Source organism: Lepidochelys kempii, chromosome 5, assembly GCF_965140265.1.
Source record: "Lepidochelys kempii isolate rLepKem1 chromosome 5, rLepKem1.hap2, whole genome shotgun sequence".
Lineage (NCBI taxonomy): Eukaryota > Metazoa > Chordata > Testudines > Cheloniidae > Lepidochelys > Lepidochelys kempii.
The window spans coordinates 92862135-92881868 of NC_133260.1; the positions used below are offsets into that span (position 1 = coordinate 92862135).

Genomic DNA, 19734 nt, shown 5'->3' on the forward strand with positions numbered 1-19734 from the left:
TTTCTTTTTAGAGAAATAAAATAAGATTTATAAAACATCTAGTTTAATTATCTGAAGAAAGCGTTCACCAAGTACTCACAGCTTATCAGAATTGGTGTGAGCATATTATAAAAAGCATACATCTAAACAGTGGAAAAAGTCAAAGTGTACTTAGAATTGGGGAGAATTCAGGCCAAACACTCAAGAGGGCTAAATTCTTATAATTTCATGGCAGAGAGCTGAAAAAGTTTTTGTGTTAATATTCAGATGCTCTGGGTTGGTTTGTGTAGGACGGCATTTTTTATTTGTAAAAATCCAAGTGTGCTTTCTCCATAATTAATAAACTTCTTAGCACTAGGGACCAATAAAGAAGAGAATTGTTTTAATCTAGATTCAGTTACTATTGGGCCTCTTTTCTTGTTTTCAATTGATTTGTTCTTTGGCGGTAAGAATCTGTGCATGTGCTCTTGCCCACGTCCTCTGTCATGTTTTGCCTCATTTCTGTCCTTGTTAAGGCCCTGACCCTGCTTCCTGTGAAGCCATTGGGATGGATTCTGTGGTCTACTAAAGCCACTTTGCACAAAGGAATCTTAAAGTTGCTGGAAATGGACAGTAGAGAACTCCCCTTACACACAGGAACTCTCCACCACCTCCTGTGCCTGCCGCCCCTGTGCCACACAGCTCTAAGGGGAAACAGAGGGTGTATTGGAGAGATTCAGGGAGATTGGTGGGATGGAGATGGGGTATGGTAGAGTGGAGTTCTGCTGTGCCCTATTCTCCATTGGCTTGTGGTCCCTGGTAGACCCTACACCAGTAGTGAAAGGTAGAGGCGCTTACTGTGAAGCTCTAACTTGCGGTGGTGGTGGATGGCTGAGTATCAGGGAGCTGCAACTAATATTCTGCAGTGGCCCCACTCCACTGCATCTGAACAGAGGTGAAGTATGTGCCCCATTGTTTCTTTAGCCATTGATTTCAATGGGAGAAGGACTGGACCCTAACTGACTGTTTAAAACAGGGCCAGTATGATGCATTCTTCTTCAAACCCCCCCCCCCACACACACACACACTTTTGTCAGTGAATCTTTGTTGGCCAATGGAGTTCTAAAACGTTTCTTCAAAGTAGCTCATTCATGAGCGTAACGGAGCAGGTGGCAGCTGCTATTGCTGGTGCTGTCCTCGGGTGGATCATGAACAAGCCATTGTGTATGAGAGAGTATTTAAAGAGAGTTCACCCCAAGCTGTGAATCATAGAAAAGTAGGACTGGAAGGGACCTTGATAGGTCATCTAGTTCAGTCCCCTGCACTGAGGCAGCACTAAGTGTTATCTAGACCATCCCTGAAAGGTGTTTGTCTAACATGTTCTTAAAAACCTCCAGTGATGGAGATTCCACAATCTCCCTAGGTAATTTGTTCCAGTGCTTGGAACAGCACTTACTGTTAGAAAGTTTGTCCTAATGTCTATCTTAAATCTCCCTTGCTACAATTTAAGCCCATTACTTCTTGTCCTGTCCTCAATGATTAAGGAAAAAAACTGATCACTCTCCTTGTTGTAACATCCTTTTATGTATTCAGTGATTGTTATCAATCATGTTTCCTCCCCTCCCCCCACGTCTTCTCTTTCCCAGACTAACCAAAGCTATTTTTTTCAGTCTTTCCTGGTATGTCCTGTTTTCTAGACCTTTAATCATTTTTGTTTCTCTCATCTGGACGTTCTCCAATTTGTCCACATCTTTCCCAAAGTATGGTGCCCAGAAGTGGACACAGTACTCCAGTTGAAGTCTTATCAGTGCTGAGTAGAGTGAAAGAATTACTTCTTGTGTCTTGCTTACAACACTCCTTTTAATACCGCCCAGAATGATGTTTGCTGTTTTAGCAACACTTTTACATTGTTGACTCATATTTAATCTGTGATCCACAGTAGCCCCCAGATCTTTTTCAGCAGTACTCTGTCCTAAGCAGTCATTTTCCATTTTGCATGTGTGCAGTTTAGTATTCCTTCCCAAGTGTAGTACTTTGCATTTGTTCTTATTGAATTTCATCCTGTTTACTTCAGACCATTTCTGCAGTTTGTCAAGCTCATAATGAATCCTGTCCTCCAAAGTGCTTGCAACCCCACTAAGCTTGGCGTCATCCACCAACTTTATAAGTGTTCTCTCTATGCCATTATCCAAATCATTTATGAAAATATTGAATATAACCAGACCCAGGATAGATCCTGGCAGGACCCCACTCAATATGCCCTTCCAGCTTGACTGTGAACCATTGAGAACTACTCCCTGAGTGCGGTTTTCCAATCTGTTGTACACCCATCTTAAGTAGGTTTGTCTCTAGGCTATATTTCCCTAGTTTGCTTAGGAGAAGGTCATGTCAGACAGTACCAAAATCCTTACTAAAGTTGAGATATATATAATCTACTGATTCCCCATTACCCGCAAGGCTTGTTATCCTGTCAAAGAAGGATATTAGGTTGGTTTGAAATGATTGGGTCTTTACAAATCCATGTTGACTGTTACTTATCACTCTTATCTTCTAGGTGCTTACAAATTGATTGATTATTTGCTGCATTATGCTTCCAGGTAGCGAGGTTAAGTTGACTAGTCTGTAATTCCCTGGGTTGTCTTTATTCTCCTTTTTATAGATAGGTGCTATATTTTACCCCTTTCCAGTCCTTTGGGATCTCCCCTGTCCTCCACAAATTCTCAAAATAATCACTAATGGCTCAGGTATCTCTTCAGCCAGTTCCTTAAGTATTCTAGGATATATTTAATCAGGCCCTGCCTAGTAAGACATCTAACTTGTGTGAGTAATTCTTAACTTGTTCGTTCCTGTTTGAGCCTCAAATCCTACCCCATTTATACTGATGTTCACTATGTTAGTTGTCTAATCACTGCAACGCGGCTCCCAACGGTGGTGCACTGTCTACACTGGTGCTTTACAGTGCTGAAACTTGCTGCGCTCAGGGGGGTGTTCTTTCATGCCCCTAAGCAAGAACGTTGCAGCACTGCAACTTTCGCCAGTGTAGACAAGCCCTCAGACTTGCTTCCCATGGGATCATAGAATCATAGAATATCAGGGTTGGAAGGGACCTCAGGAGATCATCTTGTCCAACCCCCTGCTCAAAGCAGGACCAATCCTCAATCTTTGCCCCAGATCCCTAAATGGCCCCCTCAAGGATTGAACTCACAACCCTGGGTTTAGCAGGCCAATGCTCAAACCACTGAGCTATCCCTCCCCCCCCAAATCTTAGCTACAATTCTCTGATTTTGCTAAAGTCTGTCTTCTTGAAGTCCATTGTCTTTATTCTGTTGTTTTCCCTACTACCGTTCCACAGAATCATGCGCTGTGATCATGAAATGATAAAGTTCATAATTCTTTTCACCCAAAGTGCCTACATGTTCCTGTAGAAATTCAAATTCCTTGAATGAAAGAATTTTACTAATTTCAGTTTACTCCCTTTTCTGGATCATTAGAGAGTATTTTAAATATGACAGGACAAAATACTGGATCCCTGTTGTATCCCACTTGATGCCTCCCTCCATTCAGTAATTTGCTGTTTATCTTTACCCTTTGTTTTTGTTCCTTCAGTCAGTTTTCATTCCATGTGACTTTCCTCTAAACCCAAACAAATTTGAATGGACTTTATGTATAATCTGTCATGAGAGAGTACATCAAATGCTTTATTAAAATCTGCATTTTAATATGTATGTGTGTATTTCCTAATTGACTTCTAAATGAACATTAATGTTTTAAAACAACTCTATTTATACACTGTGGCTCTTGTATTTTTCCCAGTTATTTAACAAGGGCAAGGAGCAACAATTTATACTAACACTGAAGGAATAATGAGTCAATAAGCACTTGTAGTATAATTCCATATATGTGAGTAATTTGCTCTACAGTAACTTAATGAGGAAAAATTAAACAAAGTCTCCTCTTGAAATAAAGTTAATGTTACCAGAGTTCATGTGCACACACATGAGAGGTGTGAACATCTGACTCAAGCTCACTGCCTTCATTTGCCAGATTAGCCAAAGGAAAGCTGTTGTTATTAGAAGTGATCTGATTAATAATTTGTGATGGAAGTGTCTGATAATGAAAGGGATGAATTCACACACGACAAGATTCAGATATTCTCCTAATAATACTTTAGTGGGAGGAATCAGCATACAATTCTTTTTAAGAGCCACTAAAAAATTTCTAAACCCAGACAAGTTAACAGAGAATTTTTGTAGAACCTTCCTTGGATATATGTAATAGGTTCTGCAAACTATTTAATTGGTTCATAGCATTTATCATATGGCTGTCACCATGGTTCCATGTTCTTTGATTCAGCTCTGCATCTTATCAAATGTTTATTCTCTCCACATATGTTTTACATTATATATTTAAATAAATGTCTAGTAAGTTTAATAAAATAGCAATGGTATGATTTCAGTTACATGTTTGTCTTCCATTTACCGGGTGCTATAGTGCCAAAGCTATGCACTATGTTTGTCAATCCATAGTATTAAATATATTATTAGCCTCTGATGATGGGCAAGTGGAAATAAATAAATATACTATTCCAACAATTTTTTGTTTGCCTGATCTAGATCACAGTGTGTACAGAGACCAGTCTCAGCTGATGTGGGCAAGAAGATGGTCTATATATCTCAAAATATTCAGCCTTCAGGTATGTGAATCAATAACCAGTAAACATGACCAGATCTATGATATGCCAAAGAAAATTAATATTTTAAATATCATGAAAATATGTATCTGGTTTGATGCATGTATAGCATGTAACTTTTGATAGTGGAGAGGGAGGGGGAGTTTGGCTAGACTCCAGAATCTGAACTTTCTTTTGAAATAGCACATGTAACTGTATTCTAAGGGATCAAATCTATTTCTAATTTTTAATATTTTAATTAAAAGCACAGATGAAAAAAGGGAGAAATGATCTGCTGCTATGGGGATTTAAAGAGCCCCTCTGCCATATCTTTTATCTTTCCTCTTCTCTTCCTTGTGAGAAAAGTGATGTGTTAAATGGATAATAGTCACTAGGGCTGAAATTTGGGTAGCCATCACACCTCTCACCAAAGCCCAAGTAAACAGGCTTTGCACAGGGAGGACGAATATGGAGACTGAGAAAGATGGAATCTTCCCTTCTCCTAGCCAGGAGGCTAGACTTGGAGCACTTGCTCAGCCAGCCTGTGTCCATTAGTGTATTTTGTGGTCTAATAGCAGACATAGCTTGCTACAACCTTACTGTGCAGGATCTGTGCACGTTGGATCTGCACAGTTAATGGGTCCATTGACCACTACCACTTACCCAACCACCTACTAAACTTTACCCTCTGCACTTCTATAGGGAGAGCCCCATGAATCTTGACTCCAGGGTGTGCAGAGGCAGCAGCAGACTTTGTGATATTTTTGGTAGTTTTGATATATCCATGACCATATCTAGAGCCTCCTTGCTTATTCTTTCTTTTGGAATCACACACACAGGGCTTTTCATGGCCCCGTATTAGGTATTGTGAGTTTCACCTGAGAAGAATAATTTAGAAGGCAAATAAAAATGTGGATATCTTACTGTAATACCTTGCATGTCATCTATCCAGTGATTCTCTGCCCTCCCCCACATTGTCCATCTTCTTGGAGACACCTTCATTGGTATAAGCATTTGCTCTTGCTGAAGGCCCTATCCACATTGAGCTGATTTATTTGTGCTTTTCAGTTTGTAGATTTCACATTAAAAACAAATTGTTGTTATCCCATTTATTGGCGAGATCACTCAACGTAAGGATCCTGTACATCACTGAGATGAGCACAAATGAACAAAGAATACGAAGTAGAGCCTTGTCTACTGCTGCAAGAAGGACAGGAGGCAATGGATATAGTTTAATTAGGCTGCAAGTTTATTCTCTTAAAATATCTGGCAATACCTGGCAATGAATTTTACAGTGCAGGACATCATCATTCCTTAATCATTTCTACATGATCTGCAACCTGGACCCAGCCATCCCAGTGCTGATACCCCACTGCTCACCCATTGTCTGAGCTAAAAGGGGGCTCTAAAAGGAGGGAGTTGGCTCCCTGCTGTACCAAATGTAGAAGTCCCAACCTCCTGTTCCTCAGCTCCTTAAGGGATGCTTTCTTTCAAACCCTTTTCCAGTCCATTTTCTCTGATAACCCTTTATACCTTCCTAAGGAGTACCTGCATTGGACATTTGCCATGGGTTTTATGTACTAAGTTACAATGTTAGAACCTAACCCCCGAGTCCCAGACTTACTGTGAGGAAGCCGACTCCCCTGCAATCCCTAAGGAAAAAAGGGCGACTAGCATAAAGCCCAGAGTGGGTCATGAGGAAAACTGGTCCTTTTGCAAATTTCATGGGTGGGTGTATGGGTGCGTGGTGCCAGCCCAATCTCTGGGCCTGGTTGGTGAGTTATAAATATATATATATAAATATATAAATATATAAGTTCTGGTGAGCAAGAAGGGCAGTGTTCCTCTTCCGCTGACCTCATCCAGCTGCTTCTTGCTCTTTCTTAGGTTCATAGATTCCAAGGTCATAAGAGGGACCATTGTGATCATCTAGTCTGACCTGCCATATAACACAAGCCATAGAAGTTCTCCAAAATAATTCCTAGAGCAGATCTTTTAGAAAAATATCAGATCTGTATCTAAAAATGGTCAGTGATGGAGAATCCTCCACACCTTTGGTAAATTGTTCCAATAGTTAATTACTCTGTTTTATAAATTTATACCTTGTTTCCAGTCGAAATTTGTCTAGCTCCGGTGGGCAGCCAGTTGATTGTGTTACAGCTTTCTTTGCTAGATTGAAGAGCCCGTTATTAAATGTTTGTTCCCTATGTAGGTATTTATAAACTGTAATCAAGTTACCCCCTTAACCATCTCTTTGTTAAGATAAATAGATTGAGCTCCTTGAGTCTGTCACTATAAGGCATGTGTTCTAATCATTTAATCCTTCTTGTGGCTCTTCTCTGAATCCTTTCCTATATATCAAGAGCCTTCTTGAACTGTGGACACCAGAACTAGACATAGTATTCCATCAGTGGTTGCACCAGTGCCAAGTACAGAGGTAAAATAACCTTTTTACTCCATCTTCTTTATGAAACTGCTATTACTGAATCATTGTATGATGAGCTAAGAAAGGCAAGCAGGCAACTGATTGCACTTCTTGAGCATTCATCCCTTCATGACCCTGAAACATTTCCAGTACAAATAATGAGGAGTCCTTGTGGCACCTTAGAGCAGGGGTCGGCAACCTATGGCACACATGCCAAAGATGGCACGCAAGCTGATTTTTAATGGCACACTGCTGCCTGCCGAGTCCCAGCCACCAGCCCCGCTCAGCCCGCTGCTGAACCCAGGCCGGGACCCCGGCAGCAGCAGTGTGTCATTAAAAATCCTGCCTGCCCCAGTCCCTCTTTTTCGCGCTGCCCCCCCCCCGGGGGGGGCAGGATGAAGAAGCTCGGTTCTGCCGGCTGCTGCTGCAGAGCAAGCAAGCTCTCCCCCTCCCCTGCCTCTTCTCCCAGCATGCTGGGTTTCTGCCTCTCCTCCTCTCCCTCCCCGCCGCCGATCAGCTGATGGCCCTTGCGAGGGAGAGGGAGAAGTGGAGCCACAGCGCACTCGCTGCTCCGGGGAGGAGGTGGAGAAGAGGTGGGGATGGGGCCTGGGGAAGGGGGGCATATCCCTTCCAGCCCCTTGTCTTGAGCCACTCTGGGCGGGGGCTGGGAACACCCCCAAGACCCTAGCTCACACGCCCAGCCCTCTGCCCTTACTCTTACGCCCCCCCCACACACCTCAGCCCCCTGCCCTGAGCCCTGCATCCCTCACACACACCCCAGCCCCCTGCCCTGAGCCCTGCACCCCCCTCACACTCCCCCAGCCTCCTGCCCTGACCCCTGCACCCCCCACGACCCCAACCCTGACTCCAGTACCCCCCACACATACCCAGCCCCCCATACCCTGACTCCTACACCCCCCTCACATGCCCCCTGCCCTGACTTCTGCACCTCCCACACGTACCCAGCCCCCTCATACCCCATGTCCTGACTCTTGCATCCCCCACATTCCCACCCCCACCCTGAGCACCAAACAGGAGCTCCTGCATCCCCTCTCACCCCCTACATTCCCACCTACACCCCTTGCACCAGATGGGAGCTGCCCAGGTAAGCACTCCACACCCCACACCCAAACCCCAACTCTGAGCCCCCTCCCTCATTCTAGCTCCTGGCCAGACCCTACACCCCAACCTCAAGCCCGCTCCTTCACCCCCAGCCCTGTGCTCAGTGCACTCCCACCCTCTGTCAGTGCAGAGAGAGAGGAAGACAATGGGCTAGAACCAGGGAGAAGGTACCCACTCTATGTGGGCAGGGCCGGGATCCCAGACTAGCGGCGGGCTGAGCGGGGCTGGCAGCTGGAACCCTGGCTGGCAGGAGCCGGCGGACTGAACCCCAGACCGGCAGCAGGCTAAGTGGCAGCGGGCTGAGACGCTCAGCCCACTGCCAGTCTTCGGTCCCGGCTGCTGGCCCCGCTCAGCCCACTGCCAGTCTGGGGTTCTGGCTGCCAGCCCGCCCCTTGCCAGCCAGGGTCCCGGCCACAGGCCCCGCTCAGCCTGCTGCCAGCCTAGGTGAATGGAACCCCAGGCTGGCAGCGGGCTAATCGGGCCGGCGGCGTAAGATCAGCATTTTAATTTAATTTTAAATGAAGCTTCTTAAACATTTTGAAAACCTTGTTTACTTTACATACGACAATAGTTTAGCTATATAACGTATAGACTTATAGAGAGAGACCTTCTAAAAAACGTTAAAATGTATTACTGGCACGCGAAACCTTAAATTAAAGTGAATAAATGAAGACTCGGCACACCACTTCTGAAAGGTTGCCGACCCCTGTTTTAAGTGAATCAGTCTGATCAATGCAGGGACTAATCTAATCTACACTCTCAAATTTTCATAAAATGCTTTCACCACAGTGAGTGGGTCCAGAAGAAAAAGGGGTTATTGCCCCTTTAAGGGCCCACCCTACAAAGGAGACAGAGGGTAGGAGAGGGAAAGTTTACAGGGATGTAACTGGGAAGAAGTGTTCATAAATATTTCTGTTCTGTATTTGGGAGGAAAAAATGATGCAGTAATATCATGTGATAACACTTTTTTAATACCACTTGTATCTCAGGAGAATGTTAAACATCAGCTACTAAAGTTAGACATTTTAAAATCAGGAGGTCTGGATAACTTTCACCCAAGAGTTTTAAAAGAGCTGGCTGGGGAGCTCACTGGACCATTACTGCTGATTTTCATTAAGTCTTACAACAATGGGAAGTTCCAGAAGACTGGAAGAAAGCTAAAGTGCCAATATTTAAAAAGGGCAAATGGGCTGACATGGGCAGTTATAGGCCTGTCAGTCTGACATCAATCCAAGCAAGATAATGGAATGGCTGATACAGGACTGTGATGGGGTGTATCAGCCATGCACTGGTACAGCAGGGGTTAACCCTTCTCTCTTAGTCGAGGAGGCCCCACCTCTGTAGAGGCAGTGCACTCTGAAAATAAGAGTTTTTGTCATGAAATAATCTCTTTTTACATTATTTGATTTTCTGTTGTAGGTGATCACAAGCCTTCTGCAGAATGATAGTCTTGCATCATTTCTTGTTATCTCAATAGCTCAGTGAAAGACTCACTGAGAAAATAATACTCAGATTTATATGTTGTTAAACTTCTTTCTTGTTGTTCTGCTTGCTTGACTTTTGGTCTGCAGGAAAACTGATTTATGAGACATGATCCTATCAGTAGATATCTGCATAAAATTTGCTTTGGTACGTAAGAGTACATAGCCTCATGATAAGCGCACAAATTAGACTTTCAATTTAGATCTGTTACATAAGCTGGTATGGTGCTAGAAATCCATCCCATATTAACTGGAAATGTTTCAGGGTCATGAGGGGATGAATGCTCAAGAAGTGCAATCAGTTGCCAGCGTGCCTTTCTTAGCTCATCATACAGTGATTCAGTAATAGCAGTTTCATAAAGAAGTACAGTAGTATTTCTCCTAGTCCCTCTGTTGTTTTTTGGCTGTAGTATCTGGTTTCATATGGTGCTTCTCTTCATCTATATTTCTCGTGACTGATATTTAAATTTGGCTTCTTCCTTTCCTAGCAAATCATAACCTAACGTACAAGATACTAATACCTATCTGATTTAGTTAAGGTGATAGAGGAGTAAGCTGTCGGGTTTGGGATCAAAAGGTCTATGTTCCCTCATTCTTGTTTGCCATTCCTCCACATTCTATTTTGAGTAGCTATCTAGCTATATATTTCTACTTTGCCTATCAACTAGATATTTTTAATCTGCAGAAGTATCTGGGCAAAGACTAGAGATAGTTACTCCCTAGCCATCCACTCAGATGCTATGAAGATGGGTGCAACTGAGAATCTAGATGGAGAGATAAAGAGTAGCTGATTATTTGTCCTTTTTCCTTCCATTAGTTTGCATCTTTTTGGATGCTTTAGGGAAGACATCTTTGGGCAAAGAAAGCCAGTGAAGCCAAGAAAGCCAGATAGGCCATGTTGAGGCTATTTTATAGGGGGATGGCCTGTGCAAAGAGGTGTGCTTTGCATTGTCATGTAAGGTCCTGAGGCAGCATGGGTCAATTCAGTAGGACTACTTGTTTCCTTAAAATTAGGCATGTGTTCAAGTACTTTGCTTAATCAAGGTCTAATGTATTTGAGGCAAGGACTCATTCCACTCTAGATTCCCAGCTCCTCAGATGTCACTTCTCTTGGGCAGAGACCCACATCTCTCTCCCTTCTAACCAGGGTTTTCCAGGCACAGATCTCTGCCTACACTTTGATATTCTTAGCGAGTCTGACTGCCTAAACAGGCAAGTTCTGCACTTTGCTTTCTCTTCAAAAGGCTATGAGCAATGTAATTGCCAATAGTTATGAGTTACCACACAGCTTGTTATAAGCAAGCACATTTATTCTTCAGGTGAAAGCATTACAGAGAAAACATATTGAAACAATAAAGAATCTACAGTTTACCAGAGATCACAAAGGCTCTGGTAGGAGTCAGTCATTCAAACTCCATATAGGGTTTCTTTTGTGGTTCATAACAGCCTTAGCTCAGAACAAGCACCTGCAGGAATAGATCACTCTCCTTTATACAGCTTGGGGCCTTGATCTTGACCTCATGTGACAGGTAATCAGCAGACAAAAGCCCACTCCTCAGAGCATAGCTTAGAAAGGCTGGGTGTTTGCATAACCTGGGGTGGAGAATTTGCATGCATCACCTCTTAAATATTTTCCAGGAAATCGACTTCATCTGTATTGTCCCACATCTTGTCTGCCACATTGTTCAGTATAGTCCTTTGATCATCTAGGTCCACAATAATATATAACCTTTGCATTTAATACAATGGACGCCAAAGATACTTAAACTTAATTAAATAAGGTTTTCAAGGATATTGCAGGAAATTGCCATATCTGTCACAGGCAGTTACACCAGAGAATTTTGCCCTGTAGCTGTAGCATCCCTGTGGCATGTAGAGCACTAGGATTGGAGATTTCATAATCTAATAATTAATTTCTACCTCTTACTTCTATAGTATTATCAAAACTTTCCTCCTTTCTGTAGGTTGTGTCAATTCCAGACAGATGAAGGCATATCCTCTCCCAAAACCTACCACATCTACAAAAGCTCAGCAGAAACCACCTAATTATCAAACCACATCAGTAGCTTTTGTGAAGACTGCTAATGCTTGTAAGTAAAAATGTATGCACATATTTGTTAAGCATGTTAACAGGCCATAAAGCTTTTATTAGGATATGCACAGGAACGATGTGTAAATTGTTTCATGTAATTTTTGTGTTCATGTGTATTCACTATGTTCCTTTTAATCACTTTTGACCTTCGTTCCCATTTACCTACCTTCCTTTTGCATTCTCCAGGTGCTTACTCTATCCAGGGAACTAAAGCTGAGTGATAATCAACAGATGCTGACCTGAAAATTAAAAAGAAACTGTAGCTCGAAGTGTCAATAAACTGGAACAATGCAGATTAGAGAATTTGAAAATAATTTACATTAGGGATAATTTAAACAGTAGGGAAGAACAGCAAGATAAAAACAAATATTTTAAAAAAATTAACTCCCCAACTGTAATTTGTAAGATCATTACTTCCCCAGTTTCTTTTGTCTTATGTAATATGTGTATGTTCTCTGATCAGATCTAGTGTGAGCACTGATTCTGGAAGGTAACAAACACCTTTTGGAGAGGTACTGAGAGCCCTTGACTCTCATTGCAGTCCCTCTCTTGTGAAAATGCTGAGATCTTTAATAACCAGAAATAGTCAGGACCATGGGTTTGTATCTCATCTGCAAGACATCAGTGCTATCATCACAATGCTTCTTTACAGTGTGTTTGGACATTGGGACAGTCCTGATTTAGAAGGGAAATGGCTTCTTGTAAATTGCCAGTACCACTTCCTGCAGCACCTTTGGCTTTCCTTGGAGACCTCCAGTAAATATCGTCAGGCCTGACTCTGCCATGGAAATTCTAACAACATCACAGCCTGATATAACATGGTTACATTACATCCTAAATGAACAAAATGATTTCGGAAATTCAAGGTAGAAATCAATGTCTTCCAGAGGATAAACAGATCACCTTCCTTTAAAAATAAGTGGTCACTCTTCAGAGACCCATTCCATGACAATGGCTTTAATAAACACCCTTTAAAATGTTAAAAATAAACAAGAGAATGAATTTACTGGCTGCATAAAGAGCATTTCTTTGGAGTATTAAAAGGCTTTTCTGAGCCTAACAGCGTGGACCTCAATTAAAGGCAAGTGAAATGTAAATAGGCCAGTCAAGAGATCCATAAAACTGAACAAGGGTATGTTACATGCAAGCAGAACAGAAATATCCTGGGGATATTTATGGCTCCACAGATTTATAACTGCAAAATTGAGAGTAAGGGAGTTTCCTGTGCTCATCCAAAGTAGCAGAGAAAATTGCATGTTTTGGTGAATGTTCTTTCTAGTGTGAACATTATTTAACAAACACAGCACTAATCTGTGCAGATGATTATGGTATAAGGAGTGCTTTTTGTGAAGTATTTTTATTTGATTTTTAGCCAGTTGAGGACATCTGAATAAATCAAATCTGTTTTGTCTACTCATAATGCGCTGGGGGTTGCTTCTTCCAGTTCCTGACCAGCCAAAGAAGAGTCTGCCTTCAAAAAATCTATCCGAAGTGGTACATTGAATGATGGGACAAGAGTTTGGGAATTTATTCAATGCTATGTGAATGCTCATTTAGTGTAGATGTGATCCATAAAGCTTTGTCTTGTAACTCACTGTTGAGCATCAGTGCCTAGTATTAAGGTGCTCCCTAGTAATCAGGATAGGCAGCTATTTATGTGTTGGTTGATTGCATAACTATTTACATAACTTGTGTCTAAAATAGAAATATAGCAGACATTTGCACTCTTAATAGTCTCTTGAAATGAATACTTGCAGCTATGGTTCATTTGAATCTCTATCTGATGATATGGTGTTCCACGTACAAAGACAATTAGTGTGTCAGCAGTGGCATTACAGTTTTGGCATTCAACCATTTTTGCTTTTCTAAAAGATGCTAATAATGTATTTAGAATAGTGTATGACATTGCATAGATTAAAAGGCTTTCTAGTGAGTGGCCTTTGTACTGACAAATGTTTGATTATTTTTTTAATGTATAGTGAGTATAAGGCAACTGGTCTGTTAGCAGCTGTAGTGACAGAAAAAATTAATGTAATTCAATTAATAATTGTACCACTCACCAAGACAGAAAAAAGTTTGATTTGAATATTTGCCAAAAACACATTATTCCGTTGGAATGCCTGATATATTAGAGATGGAAAAGAGCTGTTAAAGCCACGAAATCTATCCTCCTACTAATATGGGAATATCGTTATCTAGTTCTGTGTTTAGGTTAGTTTTAGAGATTAAGTACCAGCATTTGCTTCCTGCCTTCATCAGCCTCTTTTTTTTCACCTGTAAAATTGTCAGCATAGTTACGTTAAGGTTACATGGATGTCTAATGATCGAATTGCTCCTCAGACGTACATATGACAATGTTTGTGCCCAAATAATTACACACACACATAATTATGGCACAAAATTATGCGTGCAACTACTTGCCCCCATAATTTGCAGTCATAAAAAGGGAGGCCAGCTTTTGAAAATCTGGTGCTACTGCCAAGATACTGATACGTAGAACCACCAAATATATTTTTCTATATGTGGCTGCTGTGTTTGTTTGTTTGTTTTACATTAAAGGCAGGTGGGAAGAATCCTGCCCTAACAGGAGGTAAACTAAATACCTTACCAGGTCTTTTTCATCTCTAATTTCTGTCATTCTGATTATTTATAGTATGGCCAAATGGAAATATTGCTTCATCTTTTCCTCATATGTTGCTCTCTATTACCAAACAAACAGACTTTCATGTAGCTCTGGGATTCCAGAATAATTTCTCTTTCACCCAGGCACTGACTCCAAGCAACCTTGCAAAAGTACATTTCAAGGTTTTGAGGAAACAGTAAATTGGGTAAGTGTCTGCATCAGCTCCTTAGCTGTATATGAAACATGCTGGTGTTTCAGAATTTTGAAATCTATTTTTTATACTAACCACAAATCCGGTCTTTACAAATAAAGGATCTTGTCTGCCCAAAATATTCCACCTTCTGGATCAGGCCTTAATAACCCAGAGCCAAATTCATCAAAGCAGTAACTTCTTTATGTATTTATTTACCTTTTTTAGAAAAGTTTGTAGTACTTTATTTAATCTGGTCATTTGAATCTGTTTTCTAATGTGAACAAATTTCTATTAATGATGTATCTGCTGTAAGAACAGCAAAATGGTAATTTTATAACTATATTTTGAAAAAGAGAGAACTGGAGAGCTTTTATGAGACTTGTCTTAAAATTGAGTTGTTAGGTAATAAAAAGACTCTCTATTCTGCAGACAAAAAGTCTTATTGGCATTCAGATGGAGAATTTTGTAGAAGAGATGGGGATTGAAGCCCATCTACGGCTACCTTGAATGACAACTCTGGTGAAGTTTTATAAAATAAAAGTAACATGGTGAAGTTTAGTACATTCCTAAGGGAAAACATTGTTCTTCAGAAGCTCTGTCATCATGGAGGGTGTGGTACCAGAAAGCACTGTTGTTCAGGGGATTTGTGGGCGTATGGAGTCAAATCTCTGCCCATACAGGTCAATGCTGTGTAAATGTTATAAGATTTTTATACATTGAGTTTTCCTGTCTCCTGTACTTTTCCTGTGTAGAGGCCAATCTGGCCCTATGTCTGCAAACCATAGGAAGCACTTAAAAAAATGAGAGGTGGTTGGTCATTTTCTTCATGTGTCCTCAAAGTGGCGTAAGTGTGTTCCAGGCTGTGTTTCGAACTTGGGAGAGCTAAGCAGAACCAACAGATTCCAGATCTGGAATTATTGTTATCATTATTATTATTCAGAAAGTTGTATTGATAAACTGAGCTGGCTAATAAGGGTGTGGCTGATCAGAATGCTAGATCCCCATTCCTTCTGACCAGCAGGCTAAGCCCCAGATTTTGTGGCCAGCTAACCCAAAATCCAGGTGGGTAAAATTAAAAAATACATGGTTCTGATGCCTCAGATTGGAAATGGAAGAGGAGAAATAGACTGTCACCTTGCATTAAAGTCTCCTCTCACTTTGCTTGCCAGTGAAACAGAAGAAAATGTTCTTCTCTTCGGTACCTGAATCTGATTTGTTTATTTTACTGTTTGGCATGGACGGGAGTTAGCTGTCAGCAAGAAAATGCATTGTATTTGTTCGCTGTTCCTTGTAATAGCATGTTACTTTGATTTGTTTTTAGGATAGTAAACGTGAGAGTGACCTCTCACTGTGGCTGCTTCTTCCTGATGAACTGTGGCTATGCATCTTCTCATTGTTTTCCCATAAAGAGCTTTCTCAGGTTGCCCAAGTCTGCCACCATTTCCACCAGCTTGTGAGGGATGAGTCGTTTTGTAAGTACTTTAAAATACCTAGCTAGTAATGGTCAGTAAGCAGAAAGAAAGGAAGGTCCTCCAAGGTAACTAAGAATGCCAGTATAAAGGAAATCTCTAGTGTTATATCAAAAATATCCTAGGGTCCAGGATACAGGCAATAGCAGCAGGAACAGAGATTTCTGTGTTGAACTACACAGAGGAGTAAATCACTAAAATTGTTTATAAAAATGTCTAAAATAAAATAAAAATGATAATTACCAATCAGTTTGGAAGATGTCTGTTTCCTACAAAGTTGAATTGAAAGAATTGCCTTCAGCATTTGAAAATGTTAGCTGATGGTCATCATGCTACCTTGCAAACAGTATACATTTACCAGTGTAAAGAAAACTGTGAAGGCACTGGAAATTATGAAGCTTTGGAATTATAAATTAAGATCTATGATTGAAAAGAAAATAGTTGATTTAACAATGATTAAATCAAATGCTAAATTAAACAAATTGTTTAAAAAACTTGATAATTTAGAATAGAGTCAAATTGCTTTCTAATGGGGCTGCTGTCTCTCAAACCTACTGTACTTTGAATTAAACTGAATCCTTGCTTTGAAGTGTCATCAAAATGGCATCTCCTCCTGAAAGAGAACAGACTAATTCACTGAATATGTATACTGAAATTAGAGATGGATACTGACCCAAAACCCTGAATTGGAAGAACCCAAACAAGTTCTGAGCCGGATCTAAACTTTGTGGCCCAAACCCATTGCTAAAGAGAAACAGCTATAAGTGTTCCTAAGAACTGTGGTGCATATACTTTTTTTAAATACGAAAGGAAGTAAGTGTCAAAGTTTAGGTTGCAAACTGTTTCCTTGCTAGCTCAGCATTTTCAAAGCCCATAACTAATTAAAATATTCACCTTAGGGACATACATTTTCCATGTTTTGATCTTTGTACAGAGGTGAATATTTTGGCAAGTTTGAGCAAAAAGACGTTTGACCTTTCAGTTATGAAAAGGAGAAAAGAAAATACGTTTCCTCTATGTGTTTGAAATAACTTGTATGTGTGTGAAATAACTCAAAACAGCTGAATCTTACACATTGAGTTTGGCATGTAACTAGCCCTTAATGTTTAGTATCTGTTCTGGTATATTAAAAAAAACTAGTACTAAAGTGACAAAATGGTGAACATTTGCATATTCTCCCTCATACAAATACCACAGAAATACCATTAAGTTTTAAGGTACAAAATGTTAATTCCTGGAAGCATTTCACATTCTTGTAGCATGATTTAAAGGTAAGATCCAACTCTCATTGTCTTTCCATAGACTTCAAGGAGAGCTGCATCAGCCCCTATCATGATGAGATGTTTAGTCCAATGAACTGCTCCAAACCAGCCAGGACCTTACTAGTTGGTAGTGAGGTTGGAGGGGAAAAGAAGCAGGCTTAGTTTTCTGGATGGACATATTCAATCTTCTAGATGGAATAAGTTGTGCAGGGTTTGTGCTGAAGGAGCCTGGCGGAGGTAATATATCTATTTTTGCCAAGACTTTCCCTTTCTCTCTCTGCTGCTCAGCAATGGTAAGGAACAGATGCAGATGGGTTTCAGCTGTTTCCCAAACTAATGTAAATAGGAACTCTGGCCCTTGTTTGTAGAGATGTACTACTTTTCAAGCAATTTTCTTCTCTTTACTGATGTCTGCATGTATGGAGGCCAAAACAAAATTTATCCCATAATGTACATTGGGGAGAGGAGAAGGGAAAAGACCCCTTTTTCCAAGGCAAATATAGTACCCATCTTTAAAAAAAGAAGGAGAATCCGGGGAACTACAGACAGGTCAGTTTCACCTCAGTCCCTTGAAAAATCATGGAGCAGGTCCTCAAGGAATCCATTTTGAAGCACTTGGAGGAGAGGAAGGTGATCAGGAACAGTTAACATGGATTCACCAAGGGCAAGTCATGCCTGACCAACCTGATTGACTTCTATGATGAGATACTGGCTCTGTGGATATGGGGAAAGTGGTGGATGTGGTATACCTTGACTTTAGCAAAGCTTTTGGTACGGTCTCCCACAGAATTCTTGCCAGCAAGTTAAAGAAGTATGGATTGGATGAATGGACTATAAGGTGGATAGAAAGCTGGCTAGATTGTCGGGCTCAACGGGTAGTGATCAACGGCTTGATATCTAGTTGGCAGTCGGTATCAAGTGGAGTGTCCCAGGGGTCCGTCCTGGTGCCGGTTTTCTTCAACATCTTCATTAATGATCTGGATGATGGGATGGATTGTACCCTGTGCAAGTTTGCGGATGACACTAAGCTGAGGGGAGAGATAGATACACTGGAGGGTAGGGATAGGGTCCAGAGTGACCTAGATAAATTGGAGGATTTGGCCAAAAGAAATCTGATGAGGTTCAACAAGGACAAGTGCAGAGTCCTGCACTTAGGACGAAAGAATCCCATGCACTGCTACAGGCTGGGGACCGACGGGCTAAGTGGCAGTTCTTCAGAAAAGGACCTGGGGATTACAGCGGACGAGAAGCTGGATATGAGTTAACAGTGTGCCCTTGTTGCCAAGAAGGCCAACGGCATATTGGGCTGTATTAGTAGGAGCACTGCCAGCAGATCGAGGGAAGTGATTATTCCCCTTTATTCGACGCTGGTGAGGCCATATCTGGAGTATTGCATCCAGTTTTGGGGCCCCCACTACAGAAATGATGTGGACAAATTGGAGAGAGTCCAGCAGAGGGCAGTGGAAATGATTAGGGGGCTGGGGCACATGACTTACGAGGAGAGGCTGAGGGAACTGGGCTTAATTATTCTGCAGAAGAGAAGAGTGAGGGGGGATTTGATAGCAGCCTTCAACTACCTGAAGGGGGGTTCCAAAGAGGATGGAGCTAGGCTGTTCTCAGTGGTCGTAGATGACAGAACAAGGAGCAATGGTGTCAAGTTGCAGAGGGGGAGGTCTAGATTGGATATTAGGAAAAACTATTTCACTAGGAGGGTGGTAAAGCACTGGAATGGGTTACCTAGGGAGGTGATAGAATCTCCATCCATAGCGGGTTTTAAGGTCTAGCTTGACAAAACCGTGGCTGGGATGATTTAGTTGGGGTTGGTCCTGCTTTGAGCAGAGGGTTGGACTAGATGACTTCCTGAGGTCTCTTCCAACCCTTATCTTCTATGATTCTATACCCTTACTTGCAATTTGTAGTTAAAGTGTAATGATTTCATTTGTGATGTGTAATTGTGGCCCTACCTGTTTGCACCAGTTATCCCTTTTATTTCAGTAGTTTGTGTGCAGAGTAAACCATATATCACACACAAAAGAGACTTTTGACATGCTCTGCTTTGATTTTGGACATTTAAATTCAGCCTTGGCCTGTCAGATGTTCTTAACCACTGTGAAAAAGACAATATCATTCCATAATTCCATTTGGAATTTCTCCAAGCAGAGGGGTAACTATAATGTTACAAGACAAGCTGCTCAATAAAAACACTGGGGGAAATTTTTCAGTTTCACAAAATATTGTAGGTCAAGTCAATGATAACTTGTGATGGAAACTTTGTATGATACTTTTTGTCGCTGTTTTAAAATATATTACTGTTGTATTTTAAAAACGTTTTTAAAATGTTTTGAAAAGTTATAACAAAAAAGAAAAAAAAAGGCAAAGATTTTCCAAAACCATATTATTATGCCTGATGTCAGCATCTTTGTAATTTATTTTAATTCTC

At 41.1% G+C, this 19734-nt stretch overlaps 1 protein-coding gene across 2 annotated transcripts in view; it reads left to right on the top strand.

Moving 5' to 3' along the window:
* The window catches only part of LOC140911634 (uncharacterized), a 117890-nt gene that overhangs the window by 14463 nt on the left and 83693 nt on the right, over nucleotides 1–19734 (top strand). Inside the window, exons 4-7 of one of the 2 annotated variants that reach the window (XM_073345074.1) lie at nucleotides 4572–4651; nucleotides 11620–11745; nucleotides 14514–14575; nucleotides 15885–16035. In XM_073345074.1, coding sequence (XP_073201175.1) covers nucleotides 4572–4651; nucleotides 11620–11745; nucleotides 14514–14575; nucleotides 15885–16035 — 419 coding nt within the window. The remainder of the gene's footprint in view (nucleotides 1–4571; nucleotides 4652–11619; nucleotides 11746–14513; nucleotides 14576–15884; nucleotides 16036–19734) is intronic. The other variant, XM_073345075.1, reaches the window with a different exon arrangement.